This window comes from Vicia villosa, linkage group LG5 (genome assembly GCF_029867415.1).
Source record: "Vicia villosa cultivar HV-30 ecotype Madison, WI linkage group LG5, Vvil1.0, whole genome shotgun sequence".
Taxonomy (NCBI): Eukaryota; Viridiplantae; Streptophyta; class Magnoliopsida; order Fabales; family Fabaceae; genus Vicia; species Vicia villosa.
Genome location: NC_081184.1, coordinates 135623114 through 135649703, shown reverse-complemented (window position 1 = coordinate 135649703; position 26590 = coordinate 135623114). Strand labels below are relative to the sequence as shown.

General features: G+C 34.1%; 4 protein-coding genes across 6 annotated transcripts; 3 read left to right on the top strand and 1 right to left on the bottom strand.

Annotated features, from left to right (window-relative positions):
• The first annotated feature begins 4603 nt into the window (after nucleotides 1-4603).
• LOC131602631 (CCG-binding protein 1) lies at nucleotides 4604-5600 on the top strand. Its single transcript, XM_058874787.1, has 3 exons — nucleotides 4604-4842; nucleotides 4927-5000; nucleotides 5083-5600. Exons 1-3 carry the CDS (start codon nucleotides 4659-4661, stop codon nucleotides 5398-5400), a joined length of 576 nt encoding a protein of 191 aa, XP_058730770.1. The 5' UTR covers nucleotides 4604-4658; the 3' UTR covers nucleotides 5401-5600.
• Nucleotides 5601-7450: 1850 nt separating this feature from the next.
• LOC131602622 (protein DMR6-LIKE OXYGENASE 2-like) lies at nucleotides 7451-12319 on the top strand. 3 transcript variants are annotated; one of them, XM_058874780.1, is made up of 4 exons: nucleotides 9556-9693; nucleotides 10935-11411; nucleotides 11496-11823; nucleotides 11904-12319. In XM_058874780.1, the coding sequence occupies exons 2-4, from the start codon at nucleotides 10942-10944 to the stop codon at nucleotides 12159-12161; spliced, it is 1056 nt and encodes a 351-aa protein (XP_058730763.1). In that variant the 5' UTR covers nucleotides 9556-9693; nucleotides 10935-10941; the 3' UTR covers nucleotides 12162-12319. The 3 variants fall into 3 exon arrangements, with proteins under 3 accessions (XP_058730762.1, XP_058730763.1, XP_058730764.1); XM_058874781.1 differs by lacking the exon at nucleotides 9556-9693 and adding an exon at nucleotides 10432-10661; XM_058874779.1 differs by lacking the exons at nucleotides 11496-11823; nucleotides 11904-12319 and having other exon boundaries at nucleotides 7451-9693; nucleotides 10935-11094.
• A 157-nt stretch (nucleotides 12320-12476) lies between these two features.
• Nucleotides 12477-14724, top strand: LOC131602628 (protein DMR6-LIKE OXYGENASE 1-like). Its single transcript, XM_058874786.1, has 3 exons — nucleotides 12477-13648; nucleotides 13725-14052; nucleotides 14146-14724. Exons 1-3 carry the CDS (start codon nucleotides 13179-13181, stop codon nucleotides 14401-14403), a joined length of 1056 nt encoding a protein of 351 aa, XP_058730769.1. The 5' UTR covers nucleotides 12477-13178; the 3' UTR covers nucleotides 14404-14724.
• A 2029-nt stretch (nucleotides 14725-16753) lies between these two features.
• Nucleotides 16754-17910, bottom strand: LOC131605518 (F-box/LRR-repeat protein At3g48880-like). The gene is made up of 2 exons (XM_058877865.1): nucleotides 17510-17910; nucleotides 16754-17321 (listed from the first exon to the last, which is right to left on the bottom strand). The coding sequence occupies exons 1-2, from the start codon at nucleotides 17908-17910 to the stop codon at nucleotides 16754-16756; spliced, it is 969 nt and encodes a 322-aa protein (XP_058733848.1).
• Nucleotides 17911-26590: the final 8680 nt, after the last annotated feature.

Below are 26590 nucleotides of genomic sequence, written 5' to 3'. Positions count from 1 at the left end.
AGGAAAAAAGAGAAGACCCAACCATGCTCCTGCAAGCATAAGAAGGGATCCCAAAAACAGGTACGGAGCTCTGATGATTTTGAATTAGTAGGAGATGAGTCTGATAAAGTAAATTGGAGATTAATTCATGGGGAAGCCAGAGAAATTGCTAAAGATGTGTGGGATTTAGGCAAAGATTTTGGTTTAGTTCATAAGGGTGAAGAAGGAGAAATAATTCAAGAATTGGTAGCTGGGGTAAGAAGGGGGGCGGAAGCTGACTAAGGTCAAGAAGGTCAGATTCCAGGTTAGGAGTTCTCAAGATTTACCAATGTCCATCAGAATAATCAGTTATAACATTAGAGGGTTTGGAGGAATGGCCAAGAAGAAAGAAGTTCAAAACCTGATCAACAGGCAGAAGCCTAATTTCATATGTATCCAAGAAACAAAGATGGAACATATAGATAGAAACTTATGTCTTTCAATTTGGGGATCCAACGAATTCGAATTCGCGTTCAAACCATCGAACGGCAGATCAGGGGGAATCCTGGCTTTATGGAACAGCAACACCCTATCAATAAAGAATTCTGAGATACTAGAGCATGCACTTTGGTTGGAAGGAGAATGGGGAGAGGAGAAAATTATTGTCAGCATAGTCGTGGGTTACGCACCGTGCGATAGAAGAAAAAAACTCAGTTTATGGAACGAATTACTCTTCAAAATCAACCAAAAGAGGGATGATAGAATATGCTTAGTGGGGGATTTTAATGCTATAAGAGATGCTTCTGAAAGAAGAGGAGGAAATGTAGCTGGGAGTTTGCACGAGATAACAGATTTCGACAATTTCATATCTGAAGCAGAACTGCTAGACTTACCTATCCAGGGAAGAAGATTTACCTGGCAGAGACCTGGGGGGACAGTGATGAGTCGAATAGACAGATTCTTATTCACGGATAACTGGAATAGAACATGGCCGAACTGCTCACAGTGGTGCCTCGACAAAGGATTATCCGATCACTGTCCGATTTTTCTTTGTAATAATTCTCTAGACTGGGGGCCAAAGCTGTTTCGTATGCTAAAATGCTGGAAGGAAATGCAAGGATATCATAATTTCGTCATAAAAAATTGGAGAGACATCAAGGTACAGGGATGGGGAATGTATGTTCTGAAGGAAAAATTCAAAAAGATCAAGGAAAGGCTTAAGGAATGGCACAAGTCACACTTACAAAATCTGGAAGGCAGAATTAAAGAGGAAAAGGAGAAGCTCAATGAATTGGAGATTCTAGGAGAAAGAAACGGATTTACCGAAGAAGAATTAATTATCAGGAGTGAGATCTCTTCAAAACTTCACAAACTTTCTAATCTCAACTGTAGCATCCAATGGCAAAAGTCAAGATCGAAATGGTTGAAGGAAGGGGACGCGAATTCTAAATATTTTCACAGATGCATAAATAAGAGAAGAAAAGACAATGAGATTTTATGCCTAGACATAAATGGGAGAAGGGTCACGGAGGTGCAGGAAATCAAAGATACAATACTTGATCACTTCAGCCGTCAATTTGCGGGCAGAGAAAACAGAGCAATTCCGGAGAACTTAACTTTTCATCACATTGAAGACTCACATAATGAAGAATTGATATGCGATTTTTCGGAAGAGGAAATTAGAAGAGCAGTGTGGGAATGTGACAGTGACAAAAGCCCAGGACCGGATGGCGTCAATTTCGGATTCGTGAAAGAATTTTGGGAGGAAGTAAAACAAGACTTTTTGAGGGTCATGATGGAATTCCACAGAAACGGAAGAATGGTGAAAGGTCGAATAGTTCCTTCGTTGTGTTGATTCCTAAGAAGTGTAATCCGTCAAAAATTTCAGATTACAGACCGATTGCGTTAATAGGATGTATATACAAGGTGATATCCAAAGTTCTCGCAAACAGATTAAAGAAAGTGATTGGAATAATCATTTCTGAATCCCAATCAGCTTTTATATCAAACAGACAGATTCTAGATGGTATTCTAATTGCGAATGAGATAGCGGACGAGGCTAGGAGGAAGAAAAAGGAATTGCTTATGTTCAAAGTCGACTTCGAGAAGGCGTATGATTCGGTGGATTGGAATTATCTAGACTGCGTGATGACTAGAATGGGATTTCATGAAAAATGGAGACATTGGATAGCAGAATGCTTAAAATCTTCGGCAGTATCTATTTTAGTCAACGACAGCCCGACTAAAGAATTCACGATGCAAAGAGGACTACGGCAAGGCGATCCATTATCACCATTTTTATTCCTCATTGCTGCTGAAGGTTTCAGTATGCTGATGAAAAAGGCAGTTGAATGCGGCAGATTCGTTGGGTACAAATTTGAGAAAGGAACAGATCGATTTTCTCACTTACAGTACGCTGATGATACATTAATTGTTGGGGAAAAGAGTTGGTCAAATATCCGGATCATCAAGGCGAATCTACTGCTGTTTGAAGTAATGTCAGGATTAAAGGTAAATTTCAGAAAGAGTTCGCTGACAGGGTTAAACATCCATGATAGATGGATTGAAGAGGCGACAAGGATCTTGAATTGTAAGAAAGGATCGATTCCTTTCAAATATCTAGGTCTCCCCATTGGTGCTAATCCGAACAGACTTGAAACTTGGAAACCTGTTTTAGAGGCTGTTAGAGGCAGATTGTCAAATTGGAAAAACAGGCATATTTCTTTTGGTGGACGCGTAGTACTCATCAAATCAGTCCTTCATGCGCTTCCGGTATACTTTCTCTCGTTCTTCAAAGCTCCGACAGGTACCATTTCTAAATTAGAATCGATTTTTAAACAGTTTTTATGGGGAGGGTGTGAGAACACTAGAAAAATCAATTGGGTCAATTGGGAGAAAGTGTGTCATTCATATGAAGAGGGGGGTTTGGGAATTAGAAACTTGAACTTGTTTAATACGGCATTATTAGGAAAATGGAAATGGAAAATTAAAATGGATAGAGGCGGGTTATGGTTAAAAGCGTTGAAGAGTAGATATGGGGAGGCAGAGGTTATGAGTGGTATTGCTGGCAGTAAAGACTCAGGTTGGTGGAAAAAGATATGTGAGATAGATATAGGATCATGGGAAAACTCAACATATTATTCTGTTTCTGAATTATATAAGAGTTTAACCGTGGCTGAACCGGATCAACTCTCTATCCCTTGGTCCAAGGTTTGGCACAAAACGATACCACCAAAGATCTCTTGTTTTGGATGGAGGCTATTCCAAAATAGTATAGCGACAAAAAACAATCTCTTTAGGAGGAAAGTCATAGATCAAGGATCGATAAGATGTACTGGGGACTGTGGTGCGGACGAATCTATACCTCACTTGTTTTTTGAGTGCAAATGTTTTGCAGGTATTTGGCAATCAATATGTAAGTGGCTCCGGATATCTACAGCTTTCCACAGAGAAAGTATAGAACACTTTGAACAATTTGAAGGTCTGATCGGAGGGGATAAGGAAGCTGCGTCGAAAGTCAGAGTTATATGGTTCGCCGGAGTTTGGAGCATATGGAAAGCCAGGAATGCCAAAATCTTCAGCAACAAAGATACGGTTCAGGAAAAGGTGTTTGACGACACTATTGAATACTCATGGAGGTGGCTGTCCTCAATCAACATGGACGTACATTTCAACTACGCCCAATGGAGATCAAATCCTAGGATTTGCATCGGAGTTTGACTTCACAGAGGATAGATCGCAGTAGATTCGGAATGGAACTGAATTGCTATTGGTGTCTCTATTTATTTATTTACTTTTCTGCATTGTCTGGCTGCTATATGTTCGCGGGAGGTTTAGCACAAGTTTGGCAAGATCAGCAGGCTAAGGAGCGCGATGCAGCCTGTCTTTGTCATGACTGTGCGTGAAGGAGTAGGTTTCAGAACTGAAAACCTTCAAATGTTTCTGGTTGGGATTGTTGCCCTGGTTTTAGTGAGTTGGGGATATCATAGTTTAGGTGTAACCTTAATCCTACTGTGTATTGGAAATGTATCAGGGTGGTTTTGAATTGTTGTCTGGGAGCGGATAATTTTGAATTAAATTACACAAGATACAACTAGGTATTTATCCTGCTAGCAGACAGTAACATCAAATATTCCTTTGGCATGGCTCATGCCTTCTGTTTTATTTTTAATAAATCTTTGCTGTTTCAAAAAAAAAAAGATAACATTTCTGAAATAACAATGCCACAAAAAGATCAGTACACCTTTTCTGTCAAACCACCGTAGTAAGTAATGTATCTATGTCTGTATACATAGAAGTAAAACCAATCCCTTTACCATGTATCCACCCTATCCGCCCAATGCTTGGCCCCATGTTTTGAGATCATTCTCCCACTTGACTCACTCAAGTCATCAACTTAAAAAATATTGCCCTTAATATGGTCCCACTTTTACCAAAAACAGCAAACACCAATAAAACCTCAGTATAGTTCCTTATCCGAAATGCAATTTATGTTATTTATTTATTCATTCATTTGGCATAAATGTATTTTTAATATCTACAGGATGCTTAGTCAACAATATACAAAATATCTAGAAAATATCGTTCTTATCCAAATAGAAACCCCCCACAGAATTTCGCAGTATTTAACGGGATAACATCAATATAAACCATCATCATTATGCAGCCTTATCGTTAACACTATTTCTTTCCTCAGAACAATGAATTCATCAACACTTCTTCGTCCTTCTTCTCCTCCTCTGCTTTTTCATCGCAACCCTACCATTTGTTCTTCATCTAGAAACCAATCTTACATCCCTAAACTCGAACCCTTTAACCGATCCAAAATCGATAGAGTCGCTAAAAACCTCCCTCTAATAGAAAAATCTGAAAAAGATCTCTCTGGTTCGTTCCCTTGCAATTTTTGTTCATGTTTCTTTTTAATCATTTGATTTGATTTTAATTTATATTTTTAATTTTGTTTTGCAGATTATTGTTCCACGCTTGAAGGCGATGAATGTTATAGTTGCTGGCAGGCTTATTTCGAGCTCAAAGATCTTGAAGTATATTTTATTCTTGTTCATCAAATTTTATTGTTTATTTGATTTTGATATGCAAATCATTGAAAGATTTGATGTTTTACAGAAGGAGTCACCGAGAGCGGATATAGAGAGAATGATTATTCAGATTGGTGGTATAAAATCCTTGATAGGATGTTTACATGCTATTGCGCTGATGCATAAATTGAAGAAGGATGGACTAAATTTGGGCATGGAAATAGAATCAAAAGATGAACAAAATCTTTGTCCTAGACCAGATGGATTACCGAAATCTGCTGATGAAATGATGGAAGAAGAGAAAGCGAAAATGCCGGATTCTTCGTATACTAAGCTTCTTAGATCCATGGGAAAGTCACAGTCACCTGCATGGTTTTCTGAAGCACCAGATCATGAAACAGATTGATGATTACTATAATTTGATATGTTTTTCTTTTTGTTTATAGAGAATGATTAATCATGTGAATGTTTTAGTAGTAGGCTAGTTATGCTCCTATACTTGTGAGGTTTTTTGTTTTTGCTTAGTTTGGTTTATTGCTTTTCATAAATCATGATCTCATGTAATTTCAGGAAGTAATGTATATAACATGTATTTTGTTTTTCACACTTTTAAAGTTTTGATCTATGTAATGGAGTTTGATATTTTTATGATAGCTTTGAAAAATTTTAATTTCTCATTGTTACTTTTTTTTTTTTTTTTTATAACAAGAGAGGGCTTTAAGATTATGAAAAAAGAAGAGAAAAAAAAACCTAACAAGAAACTCTTAAAGTCTAGAGCACGATTATCATCAACCAGGGCACAAGACTTTAAGACTATCATCAACTTAAAGGAACTTTAAATCATTTGTAAGAAAAGTTGGAAGAATGATGATTTTATTGTTCATATCAATTAAAACTTTGGATTCATTCTCAACTATAAATTTGTAATTCTCTTACCAAACTAACTTCATCCCAAACATTGCACACATTTCAGTCTTGAGTCCATCATATAAACCAATTTTCCGCGCATATCTCCATACTTAATTTGACGATGAGTCTCTAAATAAGCATTTATATATCCAACAATGACAAACGACAATAGATTTTTTTTAAGTACCATCACTATTGAATTGATCCAATTGTCACAGACAATACCAACAAACCTGTGTGATCTCCAATCTCATCAACCCATATTTTTTTTTTGCACGAGATTGTCATTCTCGATATCTTTTGCCAATTGCATGATTGGTTATGTTGGATTGTCCAAACATTGGAAGCCATATTCAGAAATAATTTTGTTTCTCCAATTCCATAGGTAGCAACAAAATATCGTAAAGACAGACATTGTGTACTATGTGTGAATCCTCAATATCTTCTTTGAGATCGTAAGAATTCCAATCTCTACAAGAAGGACAGTAAAATTGTGTCACTTTGTTATAAGTAACAAGTCTAATCTATACCTGAGTTGCATAAGGACAATCCCTCAACACATGAATCAAAGATTATTTAGTGTCCGTACGTACATCAGTTGCACTCAACATAGATTGCTGGATTCCACCTGTAACGCCTATAGTTCGTTAATAGTCTCTCATGTGCCATAAGTTAAGTGAACATCTAGATTTGATAGTTGGTATTTTCACTTTCAAATAATATTTCAATCGATTAGTAGTAATAACGGTTGGAGATGACGAAAGATGTTTGTAAGCATACCAACAAAAAGTTCATTATGGTAAAAAGTTTTAGCCAAGATCACACTTAATTATCTCAAAATATTTACCATAACAATAAATCGAGCTATTTTGAATTTTTATGAAAGTTTTTTTAGATGATTAATTAGAAGATTTTCTAGCAATAACCAAGTCTTTCAATTAAATTTCTTCAATAACCATGTTTTTCCATAATTTACCTAAATAATTCGGTTTCGTTTTTGATATAAGAGGTGACGCCATATGAGATGACGTATGGGTGGAAAAGTTAAAGGTAGGTGCCATATGAGATGTTGCATGAATTCAATGCAATTTCGATGAGCCATCTCATATGACACCTCAGTTGGTTTTTGAGTGCATGTGCCATATGAGATGACGCCTAAGTGTTGCCTATAAAAAATGAATTTACACTCACGCGTCATATGAGATGACACATCCTCACAAAGCTAACATGCATATGCTATCTCATATGACACCTTGGTTATGCATGCGCCATATTATATGACGTCTCAATTGTTTTTTTGAATACATGCGCCACATGAGATGGCACCTCCTCTTATATAAAAACAAAATTAAATTGTTTAAGTAGATCATGAAAAAAAATATAGGTATTGATAAAATTTAATTCGAAAACTTGATTATTATACTGAAAATTTTTCAATTAATTAATTAAGTGGTGAAGAAATTCAAAATATAAAAAGAAGGCAAAAAAATTTTAATTAAAGAAATGCAAAAAAATTTGAATAAATTAAAAGTTTATGAATGAGTGACAACTCCTTACCCAATTTGTGCTCATGTTGTAACGGCTATCCCTCGCAAACCACCATGTTTTGTTTCCCGCACAATGACCCTGTTTCTCAGATTACACCCAGTGAGCTCCCCCTGGAAACGGAAAGCAAAAATCCAACTTTTCACGACCCTTTCGCAAGCTTCGGAACCATACCCCCCTCACGTGATCTCCACCAACATCTCCATCGCTCACTGCTCTAAAATTGGGAAACTCAAAGAAGCGCGCCACATGTTCGATGAAATGCCGATTAAAACAGTTTCCTCATGGAACACCATAATTTCTGGCTACTCTCAATGGGGGAGCTACACTGAGGCTTTGACTCTTGTTTCCGTCATGCACCGATCTTGTGTCAAACTCAATGAGATTTCTTTCTCAGCAGTTTTGAGCGCGTGTGCACGTTCCGAGTCTTTGTTCCTTGGAAAACAGGTCCATTCCCTCCTTTCGAAATCTGGACATGAGAGGTTTGACCTTGTGGGGAGTGCCTTGTTATATTTCTATGTGCGCTGTAGTGGAATTAGAGAAGGTGAGCAAGTTTTTGAGGAGCTGTGTGATGAGAATCATGCATTGTGGAGTTTGATGCTCGCGGGGTATGTGCAGCGTGAAATGATGGGTGATGCTATGGAATTATTTAACAAGATGCCTGTTAGGGATGTTGTGGCTTGGACTACGTTGATATCTGGGTATGCCAAGAGGGAAGATGGGTGTGAGAGGGCTTTGGATTTGTTTGGGAGTATGAGGAGGAGTTCTGAGGTGTTGCCTAATGAGTTCACTTTGGATTGTGTTATAAGGATTTGTGCTAGACTTAAGGTTCTGTATGTAGGGAAGGCTGTTCATGGACTTTGCATTAAGGATGGTTTTGATTTTGATAACTCCATTGGTGGTGCACTTGCTGAGTTTTATTGTGTTTGTGATGCTGTAGATGATGCGAAGAGAGTTTATGATAGCATATCAGCAGAAGCTTGTTTGAACGTTGCTAACTCATTGATTGGTGGCCTTATCTCGGTAGGGAGGGTCAAAGAAGCTGAGCTGATCTTTAATGGGTTGAAAGAGAAAACCCTCATCTCTTATAATTTGATGATTAAAGGTTATGCGATGAGTGGTGAGTTTCAAAATTCGAAAAAATTGTTCGAGAGAATGAGTGTCAAACATTTAACCTCCTTAAATACTATGATTTCTGTGTTTTCCAAAAATGGCGAACTTAATGAAGCTGTGAAGCTTTTTGACAAAGCTAAAGGTGAAAGAAACTGTGTAACATGGAATTCAATGATGTCAGGTTACATTCATAACGGTCAACACAATGAGGCATTAAAGTTATATGTGACTATGCGCAGACTATCAGTAGTGTATAGCAGATCAACTTTCTCTGTCCTATTTCGTGCTTGTGCGTGTCTCTGTTCTTTTCGACAAGGCCAGTTGCTTCATGCACATTTAGCCAAAACACCATACCATGCAAATGTTTACGTCGGGACTGCTCTCGTAGACTTCTATTCAAAATGTGGTCGCTTGGATGACGCTCAAAGGTCTTTCGCCAGCATCTTTTCTCCTAATGTAGCAGCATGGACAGCTCTTATAAATGGTTATGCATATCATGGACGTGGATCAGAGGCGATTTCACTCTTCCACTCAATGTTAGATCAAGGAGTTGTTCCAAATGCAGCTACTTTCGTTGCTGTTCTTTCTGCCTGTAGTCATGCTGGTCTAGTTGACGAAGGTTTGGAAATATTCCATTTAATGCAGATAAGCTACAGGGTAACCCCAACAATAGAGCATTACACATGTGTGGTGGATCTTCTTGGTCGATCAGGCCGTGTGAAAGAAGCAGAAGAGTTTATAATAAAAATGCCTATTGAAGCAGATGGTGTAATTTGGGGAGCTTTGCTCAACGCGTCGAGTTTTTGGAACGACGTGGAAGTGGGAGAGAGAGCTGCTGAGAAGTTGATCAGTTTGGATCCAAATTCGATATCTGCTTTAGTTATTCTGTCTAACATGTATGCTGTACGAGGTAGATGGGGGAAGAAGACAAAAATTAGGAAGAGATTAAAGAGTTTGGAATTGAGAAAAGATCAAGGGTGCAGCTGGATTGAGTTGAACAACAATATTCATCTGTTCTCTGTAGAAGATAAAACACATCCTTATTCTGATGTTATTTACAAAACTGTAGAGCATATAACATCAACCATTAACTCCATCGGACCATTTAATTATCATTATAGAAGCAATGTCGGTTAGTGTTTCTAATACAACCTGCTCTCTTTGGTCTTATTTTTCTTTCAGATGTGGCCACTTAAATTTTATAGTGAAGCACAAAGTCTTCCAAAAGGGGAGTTTTTTCAAACTTAATATTGAATCGGTTAGATTTTGTAAACTAGTTTCAGTTAAAAATGATTTTTATTTAAATTTCAACCACTTGAATGCAAAAGCAGCATAGATTGCACACCTTCTTCTAGCCACTATATTTTAATTTCATACTGGAAAAACTTTTATTACAAAAGGCATGCAAGGGATTGAATGTGTTGTTATGGGGACTATAGGCAACCATATTTATCATCCAAACTGGAATTGTAGTTATTGGGGAAAACTCAAATTTAGCATTGAAAAGAGCTTATAAGAAGAGGCATTCATCTCCTTACTTAACTGAGAAGTGGGAATCATAGAATGATAACACCAGGGAGTGGATGATGTATAAATGAGAATGACATCATTATTTTTGAAATAATAATAGTAATATTAAGTTTTATTTGTTAGAATGGCTACTTGTGATCATCTTATAATGGACTTGAAGTAGAATGGTTTGTAAATAAGTTTGTTTGAATTAACTTTTGCAGTATTTATACATATTTTTAAATACACAATCAATCAAACAAACTTTTTACACATTTTTATCCTTTTATTGTTGTGGTTTACTTTTCATTTATGCTTTTCTTAGTCTATTAGTTCAAAAACACCTAGCTATGTACTTGGAGTTGGTGAACCCATAATTAAGATTCATAATTCAATCTTCAGGGTAATTGTTTGAAGCTAAAAGGAATCATAGTTAGGAAAATACAAGGTTGGCTTTTATGACAAGGTGGAAGAATTAAAAAATAGAGTGATAAAAATAATCTCCAGTTTGATTCTCACTAGGGATGGAAATAAGTCAGACCGACTTACAGAGGCCTATTTAAGTCTGACCTGACCTATTTATTTAAAAAGGTAAGTTTATGAAATCTTATAGACTGATCTATATATGAATATCAATTAACATATTTATAATTTAGATACAATTTGGATACATATTTTCACAATTTGCATCAGAAAAAAATCATGTTTTGTCTACATGCTAAAACTAGTCCAGATTCAATGTATATATACTTGTGGACTAATAATCACAAAAACCTGGATATATATATTTGACACAACCTTTTAAATAAAAAGAAACACAAGAAAATCATCTTCAACATTAATTTTTACAAACTCTAACAACAGAACAAACATGGGAGAGGTAGACACAGCTTTTGTTCAAGAGCTAGAACACAGACCAAAACTCTCCATCATTGAAGCCCAAGGAATTCCTGAAATTGACCTCTCCCCAATATTCCATCATGAGGTTCCGAATCCATCTGCAGTTGATGCCTTAGTGAAAGAGATTGGAAGTGCATGTAAGGAGTGGGGATTCTTTCAAGTCACAAACCATGGAGTCCCTCTCAGTCTCAGGCAGAAACTTGAGGAAGCTTCTAGATCGTTCTTTGCTCAGAGTTTGGAGGAGAAGAAGAAGGTTGCAAGAGACGCGATCAATCCAACTGGTTATTATGATACCGAACACACCAAAAACGTTAGAGACTGGAAAGAAGTGTTTGATTTTCTTTCTAAAGACCCTACTTTGATTCCTGTTACTTCTGATGAACATGATGTTCAAGTTACTCAATGGACCAATCAATATCCTCAATATCCTTCAAACTTCAGGTACTTAGTTATTTCATTTACAATTCATAGTTCATACATATAAATATCATTCTATGTATTAAAAATCGATGCAAACATGAGCAGAACTATAATTGAAGAGTATATTGAGGAGATAGAAAAGCTGGCCTTCAAGTTACTGGAGCTCATAGCTTTGAGCTTAGGAGTTGAAGCAAAGAGGTTTGAAGAATTCTTCAAAGATCAAACTAGCTTTATTAGATTCAATCACTATCCTCCATGTCCTTATCCAGACCTAGCTCTTGGCGTTGGAAGACACAAAGATGCCGGCGCCTTAACTGTTCTTGCTCAAGATGAAGTTGGAGGACTTGAAGTGAAGCGAAAATCAGATCAAGAATGGGTGCTTGTGAAACCTACTCCTGATGCTTATATTATCAACGTTGGTGATATCATTCAGGTACTTTTGGCCTTACAGTGTGATATTATCTGCAAATAATTATACTGGACTAAGAGAGTTGGGTTTATTGATTGTTACAGGTTTGGAGTAATGATGCATATGAGAGTGTGGAGCACAGAGCAATGGTGAAGAAAGAGACAGAGAGGTTTTCTATTCCATTCTTCTTCAACCCAGGACATGACGCTGAAATTAAGCCTTTGGAGAAGCTTATAAATGAAGAAAACCCTTCAAAATATAAGGCATATAAATGGGGTAAGTTTTTAGTCAACAGAATAAACAGCAATTTCAAGAAACAGGATGGGGAGAATCTTCAAATTTATCATTACAAGCTACATTAGAGATTATATGATTATAACAGTATCACTTAGCAACCAAAGATTGATCCAATACAGTGTCACTAAAATGTTTCTAGTTGCATTATATATGTAAGTATTTTATCTTAGAATTGAAGTGACATTGACCTTTAAATTTAATGTTAATAATTTCTGGTCACTTGAGTAAAGAAAATAAATTATGTTTACTTGTACCGATTGCTATTAGTTTTCTAAGCAAACCTCTGGTAAGTGGTAACTGGAAACCCTTCCATGACCAATATATTTTGAGCATTACTCATTGCATCTCATGAATTATTTATGCTGACAAAATTTCAAAAATAATTCTAAATATTTTAATTAGACATACGGGTAGAGTGAACCAAGATAAATTTTTGATGTATATCTTACTTCTATTTTCTCTATCTTTAATTTGAATTGATCTTTATCGTAAACATTTTAATATATATTTTTTTAAACTCCAACAAAATTCTTACCTCTCTTCTTGTATTTTTTTCACATTCACCTATTTATTAGATCAATATAACTATTGGAGGCATTCATAAATTTATGCATCATTAACATAAAATTTTATAATTTTGGTAAGTTGAACGACAAACGAACCAAAACAATTATGGCGTCACTTCTATTCTCCCAATCATGTCGGGCACCAATCACTTATAAACTGACTAACTTTTATTGGTACAATGTTTTATCAACTTATTATTCATAACATATACAAATTACAATTAAAAGCAATAAAAACAATTGTACTAAAAAGGTAAAACTTGTATTAAGTGTTTATAGTTCGACTAACTTGTGACTTTTTTTTGTCTAGATTCAATGTACGTAAATAATTTGACATAATGTCTTCTTTTTTGTTTAGATTCAACGTACTTATATAGTTTGACTAATTTCTATTTTGTCCATTCAATATACGTATCCGTCTTATAATTTTTCCTTCGCTATACACATGTTTGAAACAACCTCTTAAATAAAGAGAAACACAAGAAAACCTACCCAGGCCCCAGCCACAGATCAAACATGGGAGAGGTAGATCCAGCTTTTGTCCAAGAGCAAGAACACAGACCAAAACTATCCATCATTGAAGCCAAAGGAATTCCCGAAATTGACCTTTCCCCATTATTCCACCACGAAGCTCCAAATCCATCTGCTATTGAAGGCTTAGTGAAGGAGATTGGAAGTGCATGCAAGGAGTGGGGATTCTTTCAAGTCACAAACCATGGTGTCCCTCTCAGTCTTAGACAGAAACTTGAGGAAGCTTCTAGATTGTTCTTCGCTCAGAGTTTGGACGAGAAGAAGAAGGTTGCAAGAGACGCAATCAGTCCAACTGGTTATTATGACACAGAACACACCAAAAATGTTAGAGACTGGAAAGAAGTGTTTGATTTTTATTCTAATGATCCTACATTGATTCCTCTAAATTCTGATGAACATGATGATCGAGTTACTCAATGGACCAATCAATCTCCTCAATATCCTCCACACTTCAGGTACTTATTTCATTTTCAATCCATGCATGATATATATATCATTCTATGTATTTAAAATTGATGCGAACATGAATAGGGCTATAACTGAAGAGTATATTAAAGAGATGGAAAAGTTGGCCTATAAGTTGCTTGAGTTAATAGCTCTTAGCTTGGAACTTGAGGTTAAGAGATTTGAAGAATTCTTCAAGGATCAAACTAGCTTTATTACATTCAACCACTATCCTCCATGCCCATATCCTCACCTTGCTCTTGGCGTTGGAAGACACAAGGATTCCAGTGCCTTAACTATTCTTGTCCAAGATGAGGTTGGTGGTCTTGAAGTAAGGCGAAAATCAGATCAAGAGTGGGTTCTTGTAAAACCTACCCCAAATGCTTACATTATCAACATTGGTGATATCATTCAGGTATTTTTATCATGAGTAGTTTAACTTAAGCCCTTAATTAGTATAGTAGATAACATTTTCTGTTTGATGATTGGAGTTGTTTTGTTCGTGCAGGTTTGGAGCAATGATGAATATGAGAGTGTGGAACACAGAGTAGTTGTTAACTCTGAGAGGGAAAGGTTTTCAATTCCCTTCTTTTTCTTCCCTGCACATTACACTGAGGTGAAGCCTTTGGAGGAGTTGGTAAATGAGGAAAATCCTTCAAAATATAGACCATACAACTTGGGCAAGTTTCTTGTTACAAGAAAGAGTAGCAATTTTCAGAAGCAAAAAGTGGAGAACATCCAAATTCATCACTTTAAGATAGCTTAAAAATAGTATTAAAGAACTTATATCTTGGGAATTAATAAATTGAGTATACTTTGTTGTATCAAATTGCTGTTAAACGCCCGGTGTATATGAGCCGTTTGGGAAGGACTATCGAGTCTACCTTCTAGAAGGAGACGGCTTCACCCTTTCGTTGCATCCTAAGGTAGTTTTGCACATCCCTTCTTTGTATTAAGTTTTGTTCTTTGCTTTTCTAATTTTAGTTTTCTTTGTTATGTGGTTTCCTCAAGAAGCATTATGTGGCAGAGAGAAAAGAAACTAATTGGATGCAGATGAATTGCTATAATAAAGCACAAATCAAATTGAACCCTTGAATGTTAAAAGCACAAATCAAATTGAACCCTTGAATGTTAAAAGCACAAATCAAATTGAACCCTTGAATGTTGAAGGTCGTACTAGTCAAAAAATGATATATCAAGACATATATCGGATTGATGTTAAGAAACATGTTAATGCATGAAGACTTAATGAAGGAGCCAAAAATGATTTGGAAGATTTATTAAGGAATAATGTACTCGAATTTTTTTTAGAAAAGCAAAAAGGGATTTATAACTAACTCATTATAGAAGCATAAGTCATGCTGCAGAATGAGAAAAAAAATTACAAGCAACTAGCTACACACCAATCCAAAAGCAAAGGAAAGAAAAAGATAGAAAATGGCTCTCAATCCCCCACACAAATAAACAACCCCTAAACAAATCTAAAACCACTGCAACTCAAACCCCAGACCTGAAGCCACTAAACTAGTACCACATTAAAATTCTAGAAAAAGAACTCTAATATGCATCACCTGCAGCACCAATTAAAAAAAATAAAATAAAAAAATCACACTGCTATGAAAGTTTGACAGCAACTAATAAACTGTAGATGGGTTCCAAAACAATCAAGTGAAAAATCAACACCCTCAACCTACAATTCCTTGTATGATGCATTCACTGGAAACCGGGTCATGAAAGGCAAGGCGACCGCACTATAACCGAACCACACAGAAAATCTAAATCCAACCAGAACACTCGACAACAAATGAGAGGTATTTTGATCGCATTATAACATTGAGTAATAAAAATAAATTTAAAAAATAATGTTATAACATTCATTTTTTAATCCTCCATCTTCCAAGACTCATAAACAAACCTGAAATTCATGCAAGACTCATAAACAAATATGAGGTTCAATTTTGTGACTATAAATCCTATTTCGTTTTCTTCTTGGACAACAAAATACTAATAAAGTAAATTTGAAAAAATTTTACAATCTTCACTTCTTGTTTGCAAAGAGTCTAAGACTCATTTACATATCATTAAACACATATTTTAAGATTGAAGTCAATTTGAAATCCAAACTATATCCTGCAATAAAAAATTAAGAAAAATCAAATAAAATTAAATAAAAATAAAGACTACAAAGCATAACCGTAATTCATGATCATACTCAAAAACTTCCCGCACTACATAAATTATCACTATAATAACTTCTGACAAAATTCCACTCACGTTATCTCTTATTATTTTTGTTATTAATTAATTAATTAATTGATGAAAAATTTATTATTCAAAGAAATAGCGTAGGATTAGAATTAAGTTTGATGATTTTAATTTATAATATAATATGTTTCTGATAGTAAATAAGATATAAAATACTATTATTTATTTATTTATTTATTTATTTATTTATCAGTAAATGTATAGATTAGTAGAAAGAAAATATTATTATATAAAGAAACATTGTAAGTTTTTAAGTTTTATTATTATTATTATTATTATTATTATTATTATTATTATTATTATTATTATTATTATTCTAAAGGTTGGTAATTCTTATTTAATTAATAATTATTATTTACTATAAGGCATGTTAATGAAGTAAAAGAGATAGTAAAAACATGAGAAATGGGTGAGTGTGTAATTTATTATTTATTTCATTTATTTAATATTTATTAATTAGTAATATTTAATTTTTTATTTAATTAATTTAATATTTTAATAGATTTTGGCGGAAATTTTTTGTAAGAAAAGTTATAGAATTATAATTTAGTATAATATGATTTTACAACTAAGAAAAGGGATTTGACATATGACATTGTTTGCCTTGCATATTTTGTAATAGAAGATACACAATAGAGGAAAACAATTTCTCAACCTAAATATATAGAGCTATTCAGACTCATAAAGCAGATTGAGTCAGTGATTACATTAAAAGGTTTCACACAACTAAATTTTAAAAAATCCATCAAAATATACACACTTAAGAAATTGAAAGAAAATAGTGATAAGTTCTATCAAGTTATATACTAACTAATTCAATTACTCTAAAAAATTACAATAAAAGTGACCATTCAAATGGCAAGAGAGTTAACTTCATCATCTTTCCAAATTCCTTCCTCGTACATGTACCACCTAGGAAATCCACAATCATTTTTTGTTCTATGACACATGATGCATGATGTTTGTTTCTTGCATATGAGAAACTCACACAACCTTGAAGCCTTTTCACTTATAGTAGTAAGGTCAATCTCATTGATAAATTTATACTCTTCACGCTCAAAATTATTCGTCTTCACAAAACAAGAATGTGAAATATTGAGCACTTGTAAACCTTCAAGTTTATCTAAAATTAAAACAAGAGCTTCCATATCCAAATCTGAACATCGAATACTTAATATCTTTAAGTTTGGAAGATGCTCAGTGATTGCAGAAGCAAACTCCATATGTAAACGTCCCATAATCTTTAACTCTTTGAAATTCTTGCAATTCTTTGAAATTTCTTCAAATACATATTTTGGATCTCTTATACTAGGCATTGTCATTGATTCTAGATCTTTCCATCCTCTAATAGCTTTTTTAATCGTCATTTTCTTTATTCTATTCCATGACACAAAAACTAATCGTTTTACAAGCGGACATCTGTCTCAATACAATAATTTATCAATTATCAGTCATCAGTTATTTTTAACTAAATAACCATATATATATATATATATATATATATATATATATATATATATATATATATATATATATATATATATATATATATATATATATATATATATATATATATATATATATATTGTAATGAAAAACCTAATTACCTTTTAGCTGTGTACATGAATTGATCATCGGTGAGATACAAATTGTAATGAAAAATCAAAGTCTTGATATTTCCATGACTGGAATTCAATGCAGCAAACAACAAATTGTATAAATCATTGTCAAAGCGAGAATTTACCCAAACACGCGGCGCAGCATGAGTTTTGATATAATCAGATTTCAACATCGAGAAATCAAGTGTTTGCCAATCCTCCTCGCTAGCTTTGTACCATGCTTTGCAAAATCGATCAATAGCTGAAGATGATTCAAAGATATCTAAATATTTAAAAATTTCAACACTCATATCATTGTTTAGATGCTTCATTAAAATTTCAAGAGAGATATTATTGTTGAGATTCTTCATGAGGTTACTCATCATTACCGTCATGTTTTCAACTTCCATTGTTTCGTCAAGTCTTCCAAATTCGCTGCACATGATGAAATCAATTTTTTTTTCTAGTAGGTGGGATTCACACTCCGAATTAGCCTCTCTAATATGTCTGAAGTCTCTTTATAATTATTAATTAAGTTGCAATGTAAAACAAATTTTTCAATATTAAAGTATATCGTTTTTTGTTATTGATCATAATAGTATGATAATTTTAAAATCAAATCTCAATCTAAACCAAATTTTGTTTCTTATGTAAAATAGTGTGGGTTAATTAGTTTATTGTTTAAAAAAATTGATTCTGTTTAAAAAAATTGAATTTAGTTTTCAATAATTTAAAAAAAATCTAAACCTAACTTTAATTTATTTCATATTATTTCTTGAAAAGATTTAAGCATTTAATCTCATTGAACGAAATCTATAAAATAATTAACCACCAAATATATAATTATGAATATTAAACTTTAATATTAAATTTAATTCATAATAAAAATATAAAGAGATTTTTTAGATAAGTAATTGTAATCGACAAATTATAAATAAAATGATTTTAATAATAATATAAATATAAAGATATGTGCATCCATAAAGAATATTTTATTTTAACTATAATAATATTAATATTTAATCATAATTAATTTTTAAAGTTAATTACTATTCTTAAAATGTTTTCATAAATATTTACATACTTTGATTTGATTGGATATACACGATCAATGCATACTACATTTAAAGTTAAGTACTATTCTCAATATTTTCATAAATATTAATATGATATGATTTGATTGAATATAAATGTAAATAAATTTACACGATCAATGCATATATATATATATATATATATATATATATATATATATATATATATATATATATATATATATATATATAGGGGACGACTCAAGTGAGAACACTTGGTTATTATGAGAAATGAGAACAATGAATCACGACCATTAGATTTGATTTTAATGGACTGGATTCGTTTCTCTTTCTGTGTTGATTTAAAATAAATGTTAAGGATCATGGAAAGAGAAACGAATCCAGTCCATTAAAATCAAATCTAATGGTCGTGATTCATTGTTCTCATTTCTCATAATAACCAAGTGTTCTCACTTGAGTCGTCCCCTATATATATATATATATATATATATATATATATATATATATATATATATATATATATATATATATATATTTGGTTTTATACCACCGATTTAGTCCGATTCGGGGGTGAGTTCTAGCATCAAGTGGTTTCATCCCCCTCCCGATCGCAGTTGCAGATTTATCAAAAGATAGTACTATAAAACTTATAGCTTGTAGAAGTTAATACATTGAGTATATGTTCTTCGTATTGAGGTTTGTTATTGGTTTTTCTAGTTTTCTTTGTTGTGTGGATTCCTTTAGGTGGTCATTACCTGTTCTCTATGTTGAGAGTTTTGTCATTTAAATTAGTTTTGCTTAAGATAATTTGAGTAGAAAGTTATCTAGTTAGGTTTTATAAATTTTGTTTTACTATTATGGTAGTTAATGTTTGTTATGACAGTTAGATTATTGTTGGTTCTGTTATAATATAACTCTCGTGTGCCAATTCTTGTATTACAAAACAAATATAAGTATGTAACTTTGATTTCATCAACAATATCAATCTATTTAATGTGCAATTTATCACTCTATTAAGTGAAAAAACTAAAAGTTACTTAGATAGTAGTTAGTTTATTATCCATGTACAAGTTAGTTACAAAACCTCTAGTTAGTTAGTTAGTTTTCTTGTGCTCTAAGCTACTAGCATGTAACTAAGCTTGTATATAAACTACAATCTATCTCAATCAATACATGAGAGCTTATTCTATTTTCTCATCTTCTTCATGCTAGCTTTCATATTATAATATGGTATCATTCACTTTCGACCCAATTCCACTTCTTTCGTGAATTCTTTCGAGATTCATCTTCATTTTCATGTTTCATCTTCACGATTTGTACATGCAAATCTTTCTATGTGATTAATCTTCACCTTTTCTTGCTTCTTTCTTTTGTTTCGATCCAATTTTGCCATGCCACCACATATTGATCTCACTGCAAATCGCAGTACCAGCCGAATAAACCTCATCTAGAACAATACGAATGCGAGATGAAAGAGATTCATTTTATTTATTCCCACTGCAACCTGAACCGTTCCTCTTTATACCACCCAACTAGTTATCAAGATCCTCAGTTTCCCTTTGATCAGAGAATTCATCGATGCTATCACCCGATTCCTCCCCTTCACCATTTTCATTCACTCCATTTAAGTCATTTGACCAAATATCCTTCCCATTTATTTTAACAATTAGAGATTCCATTAACTTGATCGATAGATTAACCCTTACTAATAATCTGGCAATGTCATAATGAATGCCTTTTGATGTATTATCGTCCATATATACGAAAGAGCCGAGGGAATTCGCCAAGAAAATGAAAAAATCACCATTCCAAGCATGACACGGGACTCCATACACTCTGTCATACCCCAAAATTTGGCCATCTCATTTCTCTTTTCAAGCTCAAGACTCAAAGACACACTCTCCTAGACAAGGGCTCAAGGAATTAGGTTTTGACTTCCCTGAAGAAAATCAATGAATAAAAGGCTCCAATACATTTCATATGGCTTATGATGTTTCAAACTATCTCCATGACAAAGTTCAGGTTCCAACTTCAAGGATTGACCACTCTATCACTCAGAAAGTCAACAGTCGACTAGTTTGACCTAAAAGTCAACTGTGGTCAAAGTATAGTCAAAATTCCTGATTTTTTGTCAAAAACCTTATTTTAAAGTATCATTCATCATTTGATCAAGGATTGATCATGATTCATCAAGAAAAGATCAGAAATCAACAAATTCAAAAAGTTTCTAAATTAGGGTTTCATAGGAGAAAGTCAACTGAACTTTGACCAGCCCTAACTTTCACATGTAACATCATAAATTTCCCATACAAAGCTCGTTTTGAATAAAATTGAATTCTCTACAATTTTGTCTCTCACAAGCCAAGGCTAAAAATGCTTCATTTGAGAGATATGGATCAAAACATTATAGGTCCTTCTTGAAAGTCAACCAAAAGCAGTTTTTTGTCAAAGCCAATATCATCAAGATAAAATTCTCAAATGGAAAAAAGCTTCCAAAGTGGCTTGTAGAGGACATCTTGAGGTTTCCAAAAAGTCCTAGAACTCCTCCATATCTTAAAAATTGAGGGAGATATGCCTTGTCAAAGTTGGACAATTTTGAAGAAAAAATGTAAAAAAAAGGGGTTCAAAATAAATTTCTTTGCAAAGAGGCCCAACTTTTTATGATCCATTCTTGATCCACAAGTTATATAAGACTCCAAACCTACTTCCCACGAAATTTTGAATTTTTATTTGATTTTATATAAATTTTTTATTATTTAAAAGAGATAATTAATTTATATAAATCATGGAAAATCAAATATTTGGTTAAAGACTCCATTCCAATCAAATCCAATCTACATTTACACCAAATACCAATCAAATTTTGTGCATATTGGATTTGGAACAATTGAGTCAAATATGGGACAAAAATAGAAAGATTTCTTCCATAATTTCAATCAAATTTCCCAAACATCAAATATCAAGATTCAATTGGATTTTTCACAGTTTTGTTGCCCTAAATCCATCTCATATATATATATATATATTCAAGCTAGACAACCCTAAAGGACACAAATTCTCTGCCTCAAGAACCCTAGTGCCATTCAAAAAATTTCAAGAAAACTGGAAACACGATTTTTGAGTTGAAGGATAATTCAAGGAATTCTAAGTATTGATTCACGTTCTTGGAGGTTCACTGAAGCTCTATGGATCATTGCTCTGCATCAGCACCCCCTGAATTATGTCCGATTAGTCATTACCTTTTTTAATTCGATTGCATCATTACATGCATCATTTGTGAAATTTGACTGCATATTCTGAATCATGTTGTTGTGTGGATGAATTCTGGAGCGTTAATTGCATTTCCATGCACGTTTGCCATAGATTACCGTTTTAGGGTTCATAGTTTTTTAAATTAGGGCTTCGTGTTTGAGGCAAAATTAGAGGAAATCAATAGCATATTTGAATTCAGGGAGCTTGGACGATCCTGATGGAAGGGTCGCGAAAGTTTTTTTTGTTGTTCTTGTAGCATTCGTAAATGGCAGGTGTGAAAGGTAGGGCTTTTATAGCGCGTTTGCAAACATGGAGCTATAAAAGATGTTTTTGCAGAATTTCCAAGGAAGAAGATGATGACGCGTCCTCCTCCGATTGGCCAGCTTGCGCGCGTTTTGGATTTTTAAATCCAAATGGATCTGTTGCTTCTCACGCGTGTACGTACGATGCGCCCTCACTCTCTCAGCCACTCGATCGTCATCCAACTCAATCCAACGTGCCAGAGCTTGCGTGTCTACCATAGACCTTCAGGGACCTGCAGCACTGGATCCAAAACGCTAAGTCCCAAATTTTTTTACTTTTTATTATATAACTTAGTTTTCTTATTTTAATTATATTATTTATTTGTTTTATTTAATTTTTTTTAAATATCCTTTTAATTAAAACCCTTTTGAACTTTTTTCTTTTCTTTCACAAAATTATTTATGTTGACAATGTTTATTTTAATCAAATAATTAATTTAGTTTAATTATTAATAATAGTTTTATTTGATTAAATGATTAAATTAATAATTCAAACATTTAATTAAGTTAAATTTTTTTATTAATTGATTAAAATATTCATTAGGGTTAGATAATTTAATCAAAAAATTTATTTTTGCCGATTTAGTTAATTAGGTTGAAAACCAATAATTAATTAATTTGGTTTTTATTTATTTTATTAACCATCGTTAACTTGTGCCCTAAATCAGGGTTTGCGAGGTTTATCATTAGATCATTCATACACTAAAAAATTTCCTTTTCTTTGTGCAACTTTTCAGGGTTATCTCAAGATCCTCCGACTACGTGCCATGCCAATCGAAAAGTTAAGTTTTATGAATCCCTATTTAATTTAATATTATTTTACTTTTTATTTTGTCTTTTGCCTTAAATTAGGGTTTGTCCCACGTAGTCAATGAACTCCTCCTACACTCACCCCCTCTTTTGCCTTTATTGATTTTCAGGGTTAACCAACCGGTCAAAGCTCGAACTTTCGGTAACCCTAAAACTCGTTCCTTTTTAATTTCTTCTTTAATTATTACTTGTGTTAAACCTATTGCTCTGTTGGGGTTCATTTTATTGCTTTTTTCCCCTTCCCCATGGCTTATTTTGTAACTGCTCCTGGTTGTATTGTGTGGCCTTGAAGGCACTTAAAACTGTTATGCATTATATTATAACTGCGTGGTTAGTAATTCTAGGGAGTGCAACCTCGAACTGAATTTAGAATAACTAATTTACAAGATAATTATCTGAATTGAATCACGTGATTGTGCACCACACACCTTTTATGGTAACCCATTCTGTTGCCTGTTGCCTTGTTGCCTTTTTAGTGCAGAATAGTCAAGTCCCTCGGATACGAGGACGCCTCAGCAAATGTTGCCTTTAGTTCATCACTAAAGATCATAAGTCCCAATGATGCTGCCTTCGGTTCGGTTATATGATCTCGTCCCTCGAAGTTGCCTACGATGATGTGATAGTCCCTTTCGATTATTGCTGAGGTGTCCTCTTGGTTGCCTAATAATGACTATTCTTTTCCTTCCCTTAGACTACCTGCCCTCTCTATGGCAAGGGACAGTCTTATGGCGAACGAACTCTCGATGACCCTTCAACCTCCAAATAAAAGGACTTCTTGCCCTTCTTATGGTATGGATAGCCCTGAAAGGCTAAAAGAACTCTTTTACAATGTTAAGGTAATTAGCTCCTATTTGCTTGATTTGGTTTAAATCCTTTTCTACCCTTTTCTAAAAAAAAAACCTTCAAAAAGCTACGCTTATTTACAAGCTAAAGTCTTATTTCATTTCTAAACATTTTCAAACATTTCAAAGTGAGCTAAGCAATTAAGAGCCCATGGAAAACCATGGATGCAAAGGGTGCCTTACACCTTCCCTTTGTATAAATTACCCCCAAACTCAATTTCTTTTAAAAGGTTTTTCCTGTTCTTTTAGCCTTTCTGTTAATTTGGATAAATAAAAGTCGGTGGCGACTCTTGCTTACCGCGACATTTCAAAAAAAAGTCAGTTCACCGTATTACACACTCTAATCCAGATTACTCTTCCGTTGTCAACCTCCTCCTCATTCCATCTCCTCACCTCCACAAACCACTGCCTCCACCATGTTTCCCCTTCCCCGATTAAATCTTCGATGAAGGATAGAAAAACACTTAGAAAAGGGGGGGATTGAATAAGTGTGACTTTAAATCTTGGACGATAAAAATAAATTGCACAATTATTTTTATCCTGGTTCGCTGTTAACGAAGCTACTCCAGTCCACCCCCGCAGAGATGATTTACCTCAACCTGAGGATTTAATCCACTAATCGCACGGATTACAATGGTTTTCCACTTAGTCCACGACTAAGTCTTCTAGAGTATTCTGATCACAACTTGATCACTCCAGGAACAATTGCTTAGACAACTTCTAAGACTTTTCTAGAGTCTACTGATCAACCTGATCACTCTAGTTACAAACTGCTCAGCCAACTGCTAAGACTTCCTAGAGTATACTGATCACACGATCACTCTAGTTCCTTACAACTTAATGTAATCAATTCAAGAGTTTACAAATGCTTCTTACAAGCGATAATCACAACTGTGATATTTCTCTTAATCGTTTAAGCTTAATCTCACTAATATATTACAAAAGCAATGTAGTGAGCTTTGATGAAGATGAAGATTCTGAGTTTAGATTTGAACAGAGTTTCAGCAAGTTTGATATGAGTTGTTTTGGTGCAGAATCGTTAACCTTGCTTCTCATCAGAACTTCATATTTATAGGCGTTGAGAAGATGACCGTTGAGTGCATTTAATGCTTTGCGTGTTCCGTACAGCATTGCATTTAATGTTATACGCTTTTGTCAACTACCTCGAGCCTTGTTCACGCTGTGTCTACTGACGTAGCCTTTAGTAGCTTTAACGTTCCTTTTGTCAGTCAGCGTAGTCTGCCACCTGTACTTCCTTCTGATCTGATGTTTGTGAATACGACGTTTGAATATCATCAGAGTCAAACAGCTTGGTGCATAGCATCTTCTGATCTTCTGACCTTGAAGTGCTTCTGAGCGTGATACCATCTTCTGATCTTCAGTGCTTCTGATCTCATGTTCTTCTGATGCTTCCATAGACCCATGTTCTGATTCTGCTTCGACCATCTTCTGATGTCTTGCCAGACCATGTTCTGATGTTGCATGCTGAACCATTTGAGACACAACTTCTGAGCGCTGAATTATGCGTACTCTTTATATATTTCCTGAAAGGGAAATTGCATTGGATTAGAGTACCATATTATCTTAAGCAAAATTCATATTATTGTTATCATCAAAACTAAGATAATTGATAAGAACAAATCTTGTTCTAACAATCTCCCCCTTTTTGATGATGACAAAAACATATATAAATGATATGAATTTGCGATCAGAAAGAGTAGACGGCAAAAGACAAATTACACAGCTATAGCATAAGCATATGAATATGTCTCCCCCTGAGATTAACAATCTCCCCCTGAGATAAATAATCTCCCCCTGAAATAAATACTCGAAGAACTTTGATAAAAGACTTCCCTGATTATTTCGGTAGAGACGATCATATAAGCTTCTGCCTTCAGAGAATTCATAGCTTCTGACTTCTGCTTCCATTGGACAGCTTCAGAACTTGAATTTCTTTAGATCCTTAGAACACTCACAGCTTCTGATTCCTGCTTCCATCGTGGACAGCTTCAGAACTTGAATTTCTTTGATCTTCAGAACATTCACAGCTTCTGACTTCTGCTTCCATTCAGGACAGCTTCAGAACTTGAGTTTTCTGGATCTTTTAGAACATTCACATCTTCTGATTTCTGCTTCCCTCGGATAGCTTCAGAACTTTGAATGTCTACCAATCATCACTTCATGCTAGATTTGTATCAGAACATTGTTGAATGTACCAGAGCATCATCAGAGCATCTCTACATCCTGAAATGTTACAGAACAAAAACTAAACGACAAAAGTCAGCATGAACGAGTTAAAACATAAAATGTATGTTTGAACACATTATATGTATCAGAGCCATATAGGCTGAAATAATGTATCAGAGCAAATAATGTATCAGAGCCATAACATTATATGTATCAGAGCAAATAGAATTTTGTCAGAACAGGATAGACAATGATATTCAAATTCTATTTTCAGTGCTTCTGATTCATTCTTCTTTCTTGCTTCTGATCTCTGAAGCTTGACAGCACTCAGCTTGCTTCAGTTTCTAAGAGCTTATTCCTTTTACAGAATAACGCTTCTTATGGTTTTGCTTCTAGTGTTTGCTTCTGAAGATTCACTTCACTTCTCTGTACCTGCAAAACACTTAAACCATATAGAACTTGCAGTTCTTGTTAGTGAATGTGACTGATTAAATCAAATCATTTATCACAGTATTTCTCCCCCTTTTTGTCATATCATCAAAAAATAGAAAAGATTCAGATGAATAAAACAGAACACATGGAGGAAGAAGATGATTTCTTTAAGGTTCAACCATTGGGTACAGAAGTACAAAATGAAAAGAT

Coding starts and splice junctions, on each gene's coding strand:
- LOC131602631 (XM_058874787.1), top strand. CDS start 4,659: ATGAATTCATCAACACTTCTTCGTCCTTCTTCTCCTCCTCTGCTTTTT. Junction 4,843..4,926: donor ATCTGAAAAAGATCTCTCTG/GTTCGTTCCCTT, acceptor TTTGTTTTGCAG/ATTATTGTTCCACGCTTGAA. Junction 5,001..5,082: donor TCGAGCTCAAAGATCTTGAA/GTATATTTTATT, acceptor GATGTTTTACAG/AAGGAGTCACCGAGAGCGGA.
- LOC131602622 (XM_058874779.1), top strand. CDS start 7,524: ATGACCCTGTTTCTCAGATTACACCCAGTGAGCTCCCCCTGGAAACGG. Junction 9,694..10,934: donor TCATTATAGAAGCAATGTCG/GTTAGTGTTTCT, acceptor CTCTAACAACAG/AACAAACATGGGAGAGGTAG.
- LOC131602628 (XM_058874786.1), top strand. CDS start 13,179: ATGGGAGAGGTAGATCCAGCTTTTGTCCAAGAGCAAGAACACAGACCA. Junction 13,649..13,724: donor CAATATCCTCCACACTTCAG/GTACTTATTTCA, acceptor GAACATGAATAG/GGCTATAACTGAAGAGTATA. Junction 14,053..14,145: donor ACATTGGTGATATCATTCAG/GTATTTTTATCA, acceptor TTGTTCGTGCAG/GTTTGGAGCAATGATGAATA.
- LOC131605518 (XM_058877865.1), bottom strand. CDS start 17,910: ATGGAAGTTGAAAACATGACGGTAATGATGAGTAACCTCATGAAGAAT. Junction 17,322..17,509: donor TTCATGTACACAGCTAAAAG/GTAATTAGGTTT, acceptor GTATTGAGACAG/ATGTCCGCTTGTAAAACGAT.